This window comes from Engystomops pustulosus, chromosome 1 (genome assembly GCF_040894005.1).
Source record: "Engystomops pustulosus chromosome 1, aEngPut4.maternal, whole genome shotgun sequence".
NCBI classification, from domain to species: Eukaryota; Metazoa; Chordata; class Amphibia; order Anura; family Leptodactylidae; genus Engystomops; species Engystomops pustulosus.
In genome coordinates, this window is record NC_092411.1 from 168,267,672 (window position 1) to 168,281,552 (window position 13,881).

Here is a 13,881-nt window from a genome sequence, read left to right on the forward strand (position 1 = left end):
GAGACACTGGAGCATCGGAAGCAAGAAGTGGACCAGAGGGGCGGCGAAAAGGTGAGTGCAGTGTTATTTTTTTTAATGGCAAATTTTCCAAAAATTCATCAGTTTTTATTTTTTTAAATAAATAAACTTATATTATTAAATAATTTACCACTAAAATTAAGATCCAATACTCCTTGCCAAAAACGATCCAGAGAGCCACAGTTCCAAAACATATGCATGGCATCCGCAGGCTCTAGCACGCTGGGGCACTCAGCATTAGGACACAAACCAATGTGGTAGAGAAAAGCAGGCATTATATATACTTTGTGAAGCAAATATATCTGTGAAATCCACAGAGCATCACTTATGGATATTTGAGTTGTATGCCCTCCCACTGTTCTGAAATTGGGCTGACATCCCTCTCTCACTGCTTCTTAACCTTACGTGGAAACTGTTTTAGGTATTCACATAGCAGAAAGTCATATAATGTAGAAATAATACTCAGAGTTGTCCTACTGTTAGCCAGAAGCGCAGCTCCGGTCGCGACTGCCAACTGTCCACTATGTGGTGCCTGTGCCTCCATTTTCCCCCTGATCTGCCGTTTAGCTTTGTCAGCCCAGGTCACCATGTTGCTTATTCAGCCAACTACAGAGGGGGTCTCTAGGATGCCGGGTACTTGTGAGTACCCAAAAAGAAGCAGGTAAACAGGTGTTTGCAGGATAAATTAGCTCTGCATCCCGGGACATGCGTCCTGTCACTTATTCAGCTCTTATCAATTTTTTTGTAATATTAAAAGCCAATAAAAGTTATCAACAACTGAAGGTTCTCACTCTCTTACTTGGCCTCAAAGAGAGTAAGTTTACTGTACTAAGCAGACAGTCACAAAAGGAGTAATAGTACCACATTAAAAATGTCCAAAAGTCTACTAAAATTCTTACCATGAATTAATGTTATCATCAGCTTGAAGCAAATTAACAACTTTAATGATGACATTGCTGTGAGGTATAATTGAAGGTAAGGCCAGGAAATTCCCCTATGTAACTTTTCCTTCTGCTATAGATGAAATTATCGTTTTTTAAAGGACAAAGTTGCCACACAAGTTGATCGTCGGAAAGGTGCAAGGACCTGAGAGAAAACAGAGAAATAGAAAAGTGTGATGAATTTATTCAGATGTTGTGAATTTAAAATCAGCCAAAAACAAGATATATTTCTAAAATTAGCATTAAAAGGGCTAGCATTATTAAAAGTAAATGTTTACAAACAATCTTTACTTTATAATTTCTTCTTTATTCTTTACCCTTTTAAAACTGATATATTTCGAGCATTTTATTTTATGCTTTTCAGGATCTACTTCATAAGGATAGATATACACACAGGCAGATTTTGAATCCAAAACCAGGTGGTCATTGTACAGATTGGACTGTTTTTGTTTTTAATACACTCATGGGTTTGTCTTTACAAGCTACCTCATAAAAATTAAAAGACTCTCCTTACTTTACAGGTTAACAATGTTAAACAAGTATAATGGTCTTGATTAGCCATAACATAATGCATGGGGGCCCCTGAAATTATTTTGAAGGGGATACATGGTAACACAATCCCTGGAGATATTGTTTTTTACTTGATATGTTCATGAAAGGGTTAATGTGTTTCTGTCAGAGTTGGATTTTGCCGCTCTTTTTTTGTGTGAAGTTTATTGCCACCTGATTGGTGGTTAGGCAGATCAGCTGTGATTGGTAATCAGCTGGGTCAAAGGAATTCCTGTCTCCAGGTAAAATGTAGTAGGCGGTCAGCTGATTGGCAGCTGGCCTCCCTTACTTATAAATATAAGGAGCTGTCACCTGGGTTTCTAGGCCAGTTCTTCAAGACCTTCAGAGAGCAGCGGCCCGCCCAACCCGCCCTTAATTGATTCACTTAATCTTGTTGCGATTGTTTGTTAGTGGGGGTTTGGTCTCTCAGCTCATGCTGGGGAGACTCAGTTTAATATATATTTATTATATGATTGAATGTTTTAATGTTTTAAAGTAACAGTTTTTAATTATTTAATATTCATTAATATTATTATTATTATTTTAATGTTGGAAATTATTTATTAATATTTCGGCCAACATCGTGGCCATTTTTCTCCAATAAAAACATTGTCTTGTGTCATTTATTTATGCTATTTATATATGAAGTTAATGAAATATGGGATTTGTGTAACCATGTATCAGGACTGATCCTAGAAATCACACTAAGGCTACATTCACACTGCCGCAAGGGGGACGCATATACGGCCGACATATAAACGGCCAATATACGTCACCCATAGACGGCAATGGGCGCATGACACATGCGGCACCGTACCGCTCTGTACCCGGGAAAAAGATAGGACATGTCCTATCTTTTCCCGTATTACAGCGCCGTGCGCCATACATCCCTACATCTCCCCGCCGTGCTACGGTATGGCGGGCAACGGCAGTGTGAATGTAGCCTAATACTGTAAAATTACCAGTGTGATCTGCCAAGGGAGGCTTACTGCTTTACACATCTGGTCCTGTGTAAAGGTCCTCCACTTAATGGAGAAATCTCAGTTCAGGGCAGTTTAATGATTGTGCCTCTTCATTTTTCTCCCATGATACAAGATGGATAACATACATGTTACTTTGTTTCTACTGTTTAATTGTATGAATTCATACAATATTTCATGATACATTTGAATAAATCCTTATTGCACAAAAAAAGTTTAATTGACAATGTTAGACTGTTGCCAATACAAATTTCCATAAAAAGGTAACAAAAGGTCATACCCAAATGGTATCAATGAAAATGTCAACTTATATGGAAGAAAATGCCACCTTTCCCAGCTCCATACACCAAATTTTAAGAATAATACTAATATGGCAACCGATGACTTTTTAAAGCAAAGATTTTGAATTTCTTTTTTATATGACATAACGAGACAACTGTATATAAATATGTTATCTTCACAATAATACTGAACCCAAAGAGTAAAGGGGATGCATCATCTGCAGTTCACAGTGAAAGCTGTAAAAATTAAGCCCATCAAAAAATGGCACAATAACTTTTTTTTGTCCATTCCATCTATTGGAATTTTAAACTAATTCCCTCTTGTTGTGCCATTTACTTGCTGTAGACCCTCCAAGGTACGAGGTTTTCTTTGCCAACTTTTTTTTATCATTTAAAAAAATGTAAAACTTTAATTTTTATCAAAGTTGAAAATAAGGAAGGAGTTGTGTGCTAAACTGAAATGCCTTGAAGAGTTATAAGGTTTTTTTTTGTTTTCAGCAAAGATTTTTATTGAACAATAAAGGAGAGAAATGCACATCAAGCAAGTTGCTGTACAATCATGAATTGCTGAGAATATAGCATGGTACATAGGTTAAATATTTACTTGAAGATACAATATTGAAACACCCTCACTCCACCCACAGATCATCTTGCCAATTAGGACTCCTCATATCAAGAACAATTTTCAACTTACCCTAGGTTCCCACTTTGTCTGCATCTAGGTATACATATTTCCTTGATCTCCAGATATGTTAAGATGTGAAAATTGTTAAGTTGCTCATAGTTAAGCTTCTGCTATTTTTTGTCAGATAAATAGGTCAACATAGCACCTCAACTCTCTCTAACCTCATGTATTGTTTGATCATAAAATGAACATTGTTAGGATGGTCCTGATGGTTCATAGTATCATACTATATAAGGCTGGAAAAAGTAGCAAGTCCATAAAGTCCAACCTTAAAGAATTAAACAAATGTTATTTTTCCCTATAACCCATGATATTTTTGAACATGTACAAAGAATACGCCATAACAACCTCCTGCAGCAGAGAGTTCCATAGTCTCACTGCTCGCACAGTAAAGAATCCCTGTCTATGGTAGAACCGCCTCCTTGTGGCCCCTTGTCCTGACCGCAGGCCTAGTTAGATCTTTGGAGAGATCATTGTACTGGCCATTTAGGTATTTGTACAATGTGATGGGGTCTCCCCTCAGCCGTCTTTTTTCTAGACTGACTAATCCCAAATTTTGTAATCTGTCATCGTATTCTAGTCCCCCCATTGGCCTAATAATCTTGGTTTCTCTCCTCTGCAGCCATTCCAGTTCTACTACAGTTAGGGCCAGAAATATTTGGACAGTGACACAATTTTCGCGAGTTGGGCTCTGCATGCCACCACATTGGATTTGAAATGAAACCTCTACAACAGAATTCAAGTGCAGATTGTAATTGTTTAATTTGAAGGGTTGAACAAAAATATCTGATGTAGAAATTGTACACATTTCTTTACAAACACTCCACATTTTAGGAGCTCAAAAGTAATTGGACAAATAAACATAACCCAAACAAAATATTTTTATTTCAATATTTTGTTGCGAATCCTTTGGAGGCAATCACTGCCTTAAGTCTGGAACCCATGGACATCACCAAACGCTGGGTTTCCTCCTTCTTAATGCTTTGCCAGACCTTTGCAGTCGCAGCCTTCAGGTCTTGCTTGTTTGTGGGTCTTTCCGTCTTAAGTCTGGATTTGAGCAAGTGAAATGCATGCTCAATTGGGTTAAGATCTGGTGATTGACTTGGCCATTGCAGAATGTTCCACTTTTTTGCACTCATGAACTCCTGGGTAGCTTTGGCTGTATGCTTGGGGTAATTGTCCATCTCTACTATGAAGCGCCGTCCGATCAACTTTGCAGCATTTGGCTGAATCTGGGCTGAAAGTATATCCAGGTACACTTCAGAATTTATCTGGCTACTCTTGTCTGCTGTTATGTCATCAATAAACACAAGTGACCCAGAGCCATTGAAAGCCATGCATGCCCATGCCATCACGTTGCCCCCACCATGTTTTACAGAGGATGTGGTGTGCCTTGGATCATGTGCCGTTCCCTTTCTTCTCCCAACTTTTTTCTTCCCATCATTCTGGTACAGGTTGATCTTTGTCTCATCTGTCCATAAAATACTTTTCCAGAACTGAGCTGGCTTCTTGAGGTGTTTATCGGCAAATTTAACTCTGACCTGTCTATTTTTGGAATTGATGAATGGTTTGCATCTAGATGTGAACCCTTTGTATTTACATTCATGGAGTCTTCTCTTTACTGTTGACTTAGAGACAGATACGCCTACTTCACTGAGAGTGTTCTGGACTTCAGTTGATGTTGTGAACGGGTTCTTCTTCACCAAAGAAAGTATACGGCGATCATCCACCACTGTCATCCGTGGACGCCCAGGCCTTTTTGAGTTCCCAAGCTCACCAGTCAATTCCTTTTTTCTCAGAATGTACCCGACTGTTGATTTTGCTACTCCAAGCATGTCTGCTATCTCTCTGATGGATTTTTTCTTTTTTTTCAGCCTCAGGATGTTCTGCTTCACCTCAATTGAGAGTTCCTTTGACCGCATGTTGTCTGGTCACAGCAACAGCTTCCAAATGCAAAAACACACACCTGGAATCAATCCCAGACCTTTTAACTACTTCATTGATTACAGGTTAACGAGGGAGACGCCTTCAGAGTTAATTGCAGCCCTTAGAGTCCATTGTCCAATTACTTTTGGTCCCTTGAAAAAGAGGAGGCTATGCATTACAGAGCTATGATTCCTAAACCCTTTCTCCGATTTGGATGTGGAAACTCTCATATTGCAGCTGGGAGTGTGCACTTTCAGCCCATATTATATATAATTGTATTTCTGAACATGTTTTTGTAAACAGCTAAAATAACAAAACTTGTGTCACTGTCCAAATATTTCTGGCCCTAACTGTATGTCCTTTTAACCCCTTATCACCGACACTAGTTTTCAGCTCAATGACCAGACTCGATTTTTCAAATCTGACATGTCTCACGATAATTGGTTATAACTTCGGAACGCTTTAACATATCCTGGTGATTTTGAGAATGTTTTCTCGTGACACATTGTACTTCATGTTAGTTACAAAAGTTTTGCGTTTCGTTCTGAAAAAAAGTGAAAATTTGGCAAAAGTTTGTAAAAATTCTTCATTTTCCAAGTTTGAAATGTTCTGGTTTCCAGACAGGAAGTAAAACTACCCAAAAAGTTTGATAATTAACATTTACAGAATATCTGCGTTATGTTGGGATGATATTTTATGCTTCCGGTCATTTTTCTAGGATGTTATGAGGTGCAGAACTTTAGGTGCGATTTTTCTTATTTTCATGAAAATTGCCATAACTCACATTTTGAGGGACAACTCGGCTTCCAAGTGACTTTGAGAGGCCTAAATAATAGTAAAACCCCATAAATTACCCCACTATAGAAAGTTCACCCCTCAACGTATGTAAAACAACTTCTATTAAGTCCATTAACCCTTTAAGTGTTTCACATGGGTTAAAAAATATGGACCTGCGATTTAGAAACTATGGAATTTTTTTGGAAATACATTCATTTAGGCCAAAACTGACATTTTCAGAATAAATTAAATGATGAAACGCACTGCAACGCTTGATGCCCAATTCCTCCCGAGTGCACTGATACCCCATATGTGGTGGTAAACTGCTGTACGGGCGCACGGCCGAGCATAGAATGAATGGAGGCGCCGTCCACAGCAGATTTGTATTGTCACATTGTACGACCTATACATTTTTATTTTTTTTGGTAATGCGATCATATGAGGGCTTATTTTTTATGGGATGAGATACAATGTATAAATAATTTATTTTGGGAGTCTAAAGCTTATTCATGACATTTTATTAACTATTTCAAGGGGGACACAAACAAAATCATCAATTTTTATTTTGGATTGTGAGCTTTCCCCCCCCCCCCCCCGCTCACCGTAACGTAAAAATAATATTTTATCTTTATTCTCTGGTTCACTACGATTGCGGTGATACCTCATTTATATAGTTTTTCTTATTTTGCTCAATTTTCCTGAGCAAAACCAATATTGGAGAAAATCGCATTGTTTTTACTATTGACAACTTTTCATGACCATAACTTCTGTATTTTTCTGTTGTCAGATCTGGTTGAGGGCTTATTTTGTGCGAAAACAGTTGTTCTTTTCAGTCGTATCATATTAGGTACCGTAACTTTTTTGATCACTTTTTAGAACATTTTTTGTGATGGTGTTTGATGAAAAATTGTATATTATGGGAAGTTTTTCGAGTTTTTTTTTTTACGTAGTTCACCGAGCGGGTTCAATATTGATTTAGATATATTGTACAGATTAATACGGACGCGGTGATACCTCATTTATATAGTTTTTCTTATTTTGCTCAATTTTCCTGAGCAAAACCAATATTGGAGAAAATCGCATTGTTTTTACTATTGACAACTTTTCAGGGCCATAACTTCTGTATTTTTCTGTTGTCAGATCTGGTTGAGGGCTTATTTTTTGCGAAAACAGTTGTTCTTTTCAGTCGTATCATATTAGGTACCGTAACTTTTTTTGATCACTTTTTAGAACATTTTTTGTGATGGTGTTTGATGAAAAATTGTATATTATGGGAAGTTTTTCGAGTTTTTTTTACGTAGTTCACCGAGCGGGTTCAATATTGATTTAGATATATTGTACAGATTAATACGGACGCGGTGATACCTCATTTATATAGTTTTTCTTATTTTGCTCAATTTTCCTGAGCAAAACCAATATTGGAGAAAATCGCATTGTTTTTACTATTGACAACTTTTCAGGGCCATAACTTCTGTATTTTTCTGTTGTCAGATCTGGTTGAGGGCTTATTTTTTGCGAAAACAGTTGTTCTTTTCAGTCGTATCATATTAGGTACCGTAACTTTTTTTGATCACTTTTTAGAACATTTTTTGTGATGGTGTTTGATGAAAAATTGTATATTATGGGAAGTTTTTCGAGTTTTTTTTTTACGTAGTTCACCGAGCGGGTTCAATATTGATTTAGATTTATTGTACAGATTAATACGGACGCGTGATACCAAATATGTACGTGTTTTGTGTTTTATATACTTTATTTGCATTTTATGTGTTACTGGGGAGATTATGGGACTTTTATTTTATTTATTTATTTAATTATATTATAAAAAGATTTAATTTTTTTTTTTTTTTACTTTTTTACATTTTCTACTTCTTGGCTTGAATAAGCGATCATCCGATCGCTTATTCAAGCCTTTACACTGCAATACACTTGTATTGCAGTGTATAGTGAAAGTAACTGAGCATGCTGCGCATGCTCAGTTACTTACAGCCGGGTCCTGCCAGGAAGGCAGGACCCGGTGAGAAGAGGAGCCGACAGCCCCGGGTCACTCGTCGGAACCCGGGGCAGCGGCAGGAGGGATCGGATCCCCCGGTAAGCACACCGGGGGGGTCCGATCCACGGGGGAAACACTTGCACGCCGCGGTCATGCTTGACCGCGGCGTGCAAGGGGTTAAACACCCGGGATCGGAGTTTTTCCGATCCCGGGTGTTAGTGCCGGGTCTGGGCTGTGATATCACAGCCCGACACCGGCACCAGCGAGACCCGGTGTCCCGAAAACTTCTTCTGATGCGCTGCCGTAGAAAGGCGTCGCATCAGAAGAAGTACCCTTAATGACCGCCGTAAAAACCCGATAGGGCGGTCATTAAGGGGTTAATACACTAGTGCCCAAAACTGTACACAATATTCTATGTGTGGTCTGGCCAGGGATTTGTATAAGGGCAAAACTAATTTGCTTTATTAGCAGCTCCCTGGGTTTGGTCACTGAAATTAAGTTTACCGTCCACCAGAACCCAAAGTTTCAGCTGAAGTTTTACCAAGTACCGTATATTCCGGCGTATAAGACGACCTGGTGTATAAGACGACCCCCCTACTTTCCTGTTTAAAATATAGAGTTTAAGATATATTCGCCGTATAAGACTACCCCTTTTACAACGCATACAAAACACCGGTAAAAATTTAAAAAAAAACAGATTTGAATTTGACATGGTCCTTTTTTTAATGTAAATTCTTATGACATGCAGGTATATAGCAGGAAAACTGTCGCTCAAAAACATAAGGCATACAACAACAACATTACCATTACAGCACAGCCCCCAGTAGTATACAGCACTGCCCCCAGTAGTATACAGCACAGCCCCCAGTAGTATACAGCACTGCCCCCAGTAGTATACAGCACAGCCCCCAGTAGTATACAGCACAGCCCCCAGTAGTATACAGCACTGCCCCCAGTAGTATACAGCACAGCCCCCAGTAGTATACAGCACAGCCCCCAGTAGTATACAGCACTGCCCCCAGTAGTATACAGCACAGCCCCCAGTAGTATACAGCACAGCCCCCAGTAGTATACAGCACAGCCCCCAGTAGTATACAGCACTGCCCCCAGTAGTATACAGCACTGCCCAGCATTAAAAAAAAAAAAAAAACTTATATACTCACCCTCCGGTGGCCCCGATGTGCGGCGCTGCTCCCCCGATGTCCGTGCCGTCTTCTTTCTTCTGCTGGGTGCCGCCATTGATCTTCCCCGGCAGGCGCCTAGTATGACGCGCCGCTGCTGACGTCATACTAGGCGCCGACCCGGGGAAAGACATGCCGGCGCCCAGCAGAAGAAAGAAGACGGCGCGGAAGACTGAAGACAGCACAGCGCGGACATCGGGGGGAAAATACTCACCCTCCGTTGGCCCCGATGTCTTTTTGAGGCTGCCGGCAGCTTTTTGAGGCTGCCGGCAGCCATCGCTGTGCAAACACCCGCGATCGGTGCTAGCAATATGCAGCAAAGACTTACCGGCTATGGAGAGGGCTCAGCCCGTGAGCCCTCTCCATGCACCGGGACCGCCGCCGTATAAGACGATTACCGGCGTATAGGACGACCCCAGAGAAGACAGAAGATTTTTCTGTCTTCAAAAGTCGTCTTATACGCCGGTATATACGGTAATTGACTGTTTAAAACATAATTATACTTTTTGTTTCCATGGCAAGTGCATTCCAAGTGCATAACTTTACATTTATCTACATTAAACCCCATCAACCATTTCCCTGCCCACTCCTCAATCTTCCACAAATCCCTCTGTAATGCTAAACTATCAACCTCAGTATTTATTCCTTTACACAGCTTAGTATCATCTGCAAATATTGAAACTTGACTGTGTAAACCCACTACAAGGTCATTAATAAAAATATTAAATAGAAGTGGCCCCAATACTGACCCCTGTGGCACTCCACTGGTAACCTCAACCCAATCTGAGAATGTGCCATTAATGACGACCCTCTGTTTTCTATCACTAAGCCAATTACTTACCCAAATACACAGATTTTCCCCTATTCCCAGCAGTCTCATTTTATATACCAACCTTTTATGCGGCACAGTGTCAAATGCCTTTGAAAAGTCCAGATATACAACATTGCTGGAGACAGCACGTGCACTGTGAAATGCCGAGATTGGAAATGGCTGCCTGTTTTTATAGGGCTATGTGACATTACATAAGCCTGCCGGTCGCTGGTTGGCTTACAGGTCTGCACATGTGATCAAGGGTATTCCTTTCTTCTTCTCAGAGTTCTCTGCCCCATGTAACACCTTGTGCTTGAGCCCATTTTGGTAACAAAGGAGGAAAAAAAACTCTGTTCCCACGAATCCCCAAAAACTTTGGATTCATGACAAATCAAAGTTTTCCTGAAATTCTAACTGAATTCCGATTAGTTAGAATCGATTCGCCCATCTCTATTGACTATCTGTTTTGCCTAGTGATTTTATACTGCTCAGTCCTCTTGGTGTTGACCTGTATTTGACCTTTATTTTTTGTCTTGTTTTTGTCTCTGTGTTTGAACTTTGGCAGGGGTATGGAATATAAAATAGTTGTTTACCCTTGACAGGTCAGCTGGGTTAATTGGCAGGGGCATCTGGGAAGTGGGTTTAGTCTTAGGGTACATTGACCCTGCATAACATAGAGCCTTAAACACCAATGCAAATTGCTGGCACCCAGCACAGCTTATGGGCATCACTGGAACGTGGCTGGGGGTTATTCAGAGTAGGAGGAAACGCCTCCTTCCAAGGACAGCCTAGCTAAACCGCTCTAGTGCCTGCACTACAAATGCTGAGTTGCCTGCATAGTCAACTGTGCTGACTACTGGGTGGCAACCCTGCTGGATCCCCACTATAAGCAAAACATAACATCCTTGATTCCACCTCTAGACAGTGAGGGTTCAGTGGCAGCACAAGAAGGAATAAGAGCGGGTTGGATACAATCTGATGAAACTTGAAGCATTGCTTGTACGCAATACACATTCAATTGATGCTACTGCCCTATAAGATTGTATGGGTATACACATACAGCTACTGTCACTATAGTATAATACAATATGAGTATACACACATTGTCTCCGAACTATAAGATAGTATGGATATACAAATATAGTTACTGTCACAGCACTATGACAGTATGTGAAACACACGCAGTCAATGTCCCTGTGTTATTAAACGGCATGGGTATACACACATAGTTCTTTACAATGCCCTGAAAAGGGAAATGATTTAAAACTTTTAGCTGCTCCTCAAAAAAAAGTCTCCTCTCCCTCCCTTCCTAGTAAGACAGTATGGATATACGCACAGTTATTCACACTGCGTTATAAGATAGAATTGACATATATATGCAGTTCTTCACACTGCCCTGAAAAGGAAAATTGTTTACATTTTTTACTTGTCCCTTACAGTCTCCAGAGAGTAGGCAGTACCAACCTGCCCTGAAAAGGAGAAATTATTAAATGTTTCACGGTCCCTATATAAATGTTCCTATCTCCGGCTGTAGCATCTACCTGGCTCTCTTTGCTGTAATGGTGCTGTGACATGTGATCCCAACTCATACTGCTGGGTCATGAGTCTTGCCTGGCCAATCACAGCCATTACTGCTAGGGAATGAAAGCTGATTGATGGGAAGCAGCTAAGTTAAGCAGCAAAGTTTTCAGTTAAAGGGGTATTCCAGGAATCAGCATAATTCATATACAAATGGGTCCTTACAATATAAGCTTATATGTAATTAGTTGTTATTTAAAATTTTGCCTCCATTAGAAGAAAAATGCTTATGACAGACTGTAATGAAGAATTAAAATGTTACTGGCCCTTTAATCAGTCCGTTTATTTCCTCTGCGCGGTCCATTGCAGAGCATACACAGGACAGAAGATGGCCGCTGGTTACATATCCACATCACATGTCCTGCACCTGCCTGGGCAGGTCATGTGATCACCACTATGTTTGGCTGTAGTCGGTTGGCTGCAGTGCATCCAGTATGGCCAGTGTTTTGGTGATTGCAGTTACACATCATTACTATGGTAACAGAGCAAGAAAACCTGTTAGATCATAACTGGGAGCAGAGCATAAGAGGTAGGAGGAGTTACTGAGAACTGGAGGATCTTGGGACTTGTAGTTTCCAGTGGCAGCCATCTTGGTGATAACTTTAGAGAGGCCATAACATTTTGTGAATAATAAAATCAAGCTATTTAAGTTCCATTTTGTGACTAATGACTTTAAGTTTTGTTACATTCATTTATTTTTAGCATTATGGCTTTTTCTATCAGACGTTCATATTCCCGGAATACCCCTTTAAGCCAAACACTGATCAAGGAATTATGAACATGATAGCTAGAGATGGGTGAATCGATTCTAAAGATTCTAACTTCGGTTAGAATTGCAGGAAAAATTTGATTTGTCACAAAGCCGAAGTTTATGCTGATTCGTGGGAACGAAGTTGTTTTTTTTCTCCCTCTTTTTTCAGCGAAATGGGCGCGAGAACAACGTGTTACATGGGGCAGAGAACTCTGAGAAGGAGAATAGAACACCTCCGATGACATCTGCAGACCTGTAAGCCAATCAACGACCAGCAGGCTTATGTGATGTTACCAAGCCCTATAAAACCCAGCCATTTTCAATCTCGGCACTTCACACTTCATGTAGCGTCTAGCTGCTGCTACTGTACTGTGCGGTAACGATTCTTGCTGCAATCCCTGCTTGTTCTTTAAGGGGGATCTGTATACCCCAAATAGCAGTTCTATTTAGTGACAAAATCGAATAGGAAGAAATCTGTTTGACTTTCATGCATCTGCAGTGCTGCTGCTGTAGTGATTTGTGGACCTCTCACTGGGTGTCATTGGTGGGGTATCTCTATAACGCACATTGCCATACCTTTTTGGGGCTATAGTTTACAGACAGATTTATGTGTTTTGCAACTATTTTCCCTGTATTCCCCCAGGATTTCGGCGGACGCGATCCGATTATGGCGCATCGGCGCCGGCATGCACATAACGGATATCGGGGGGTGTGGCCGTAAAAAACCGCGACGGATTCGAAAAAACTGCCGCATTTAAAAAAGAAAAAGTGACGCTCGACTCGCGCTTACCTTCACCCACGATGGCTTGGTGAACTCCAGTGCGTTTCGATGCTCTTCAGCACAGCAGCAACACCTGATGGACGTCGGAGGAACTGCCTTAGTGAATCCCCGGAAGACCCGAATCCACCGCAGAGAACTCGCCGCTGGATCGCGAATGGACCGGGTAAGTAAATCTGCCCCTGTCAGTTGTGGGGTATCTGTATAACGCACATTGCCATACTTTTTTGGGGGTATAGTTTACAGCCAGAATTACGTGTGAAATCCACGTATACAGTGGATTATACAGTGTTTATACAGTGATTTTCGCTTAAATTACAGTGTCAGTAGTAGGGTATCTGTGTAATGCACATTGCCATACCTTTTTGGGGCTATAGTTTACAGCCAGATTTACGTGTCAAATCCACATAGAGCCCTGCGGGCTCCTGCTGCTACTGATGCCATCAACACATGATATCCTTGTACCACTCTGCGGACTCCTTCCGCTAATAATGCCTCCTTCACACTATAACATTGTGCCATCCTGCGGGCTCCTGCTGATACTGATGCCACCTCCACACTATATCATTGTGCCACTCTGTGGCCTACCATGCTGCCGCCACCTCCACACCTCTGACCTCATGCTGCTGCTGTTG

At 40.7% G+C, this 13,881-nt stretch overlaps 1 protein-coding gene across 11 annotated transcripts in view; it reads right to left on the reverse strand.

Annotated features, from left to right (window-relative positions):
• The window catches only part of ADGRL3 (adhesion G protein-coupled receptor L3), a 1,100,912-nt gene that overhangs the window by 931,512 nt on the left and 155,519 nt on the right, over nucleotides 1-13,881 (reverse strand). For all 11 annotated transcript variants that reach the window (XM_072113828.1, XM_072113827.1, XM_072113826.1 and 8 more), the window contains one exon: nucleotides 918-1,104. In XM_072113828.1, coding sequence (XP_071969929.1) covers nucleotides 918-972 — 55 coding nt within the window. In that variant the 5' untranslated portion in view covers nucleotides 973-1,104. The remainder of the gene's footprint in view (nucleotides 1-917; nucleotides 1,105-13,881) is intronic.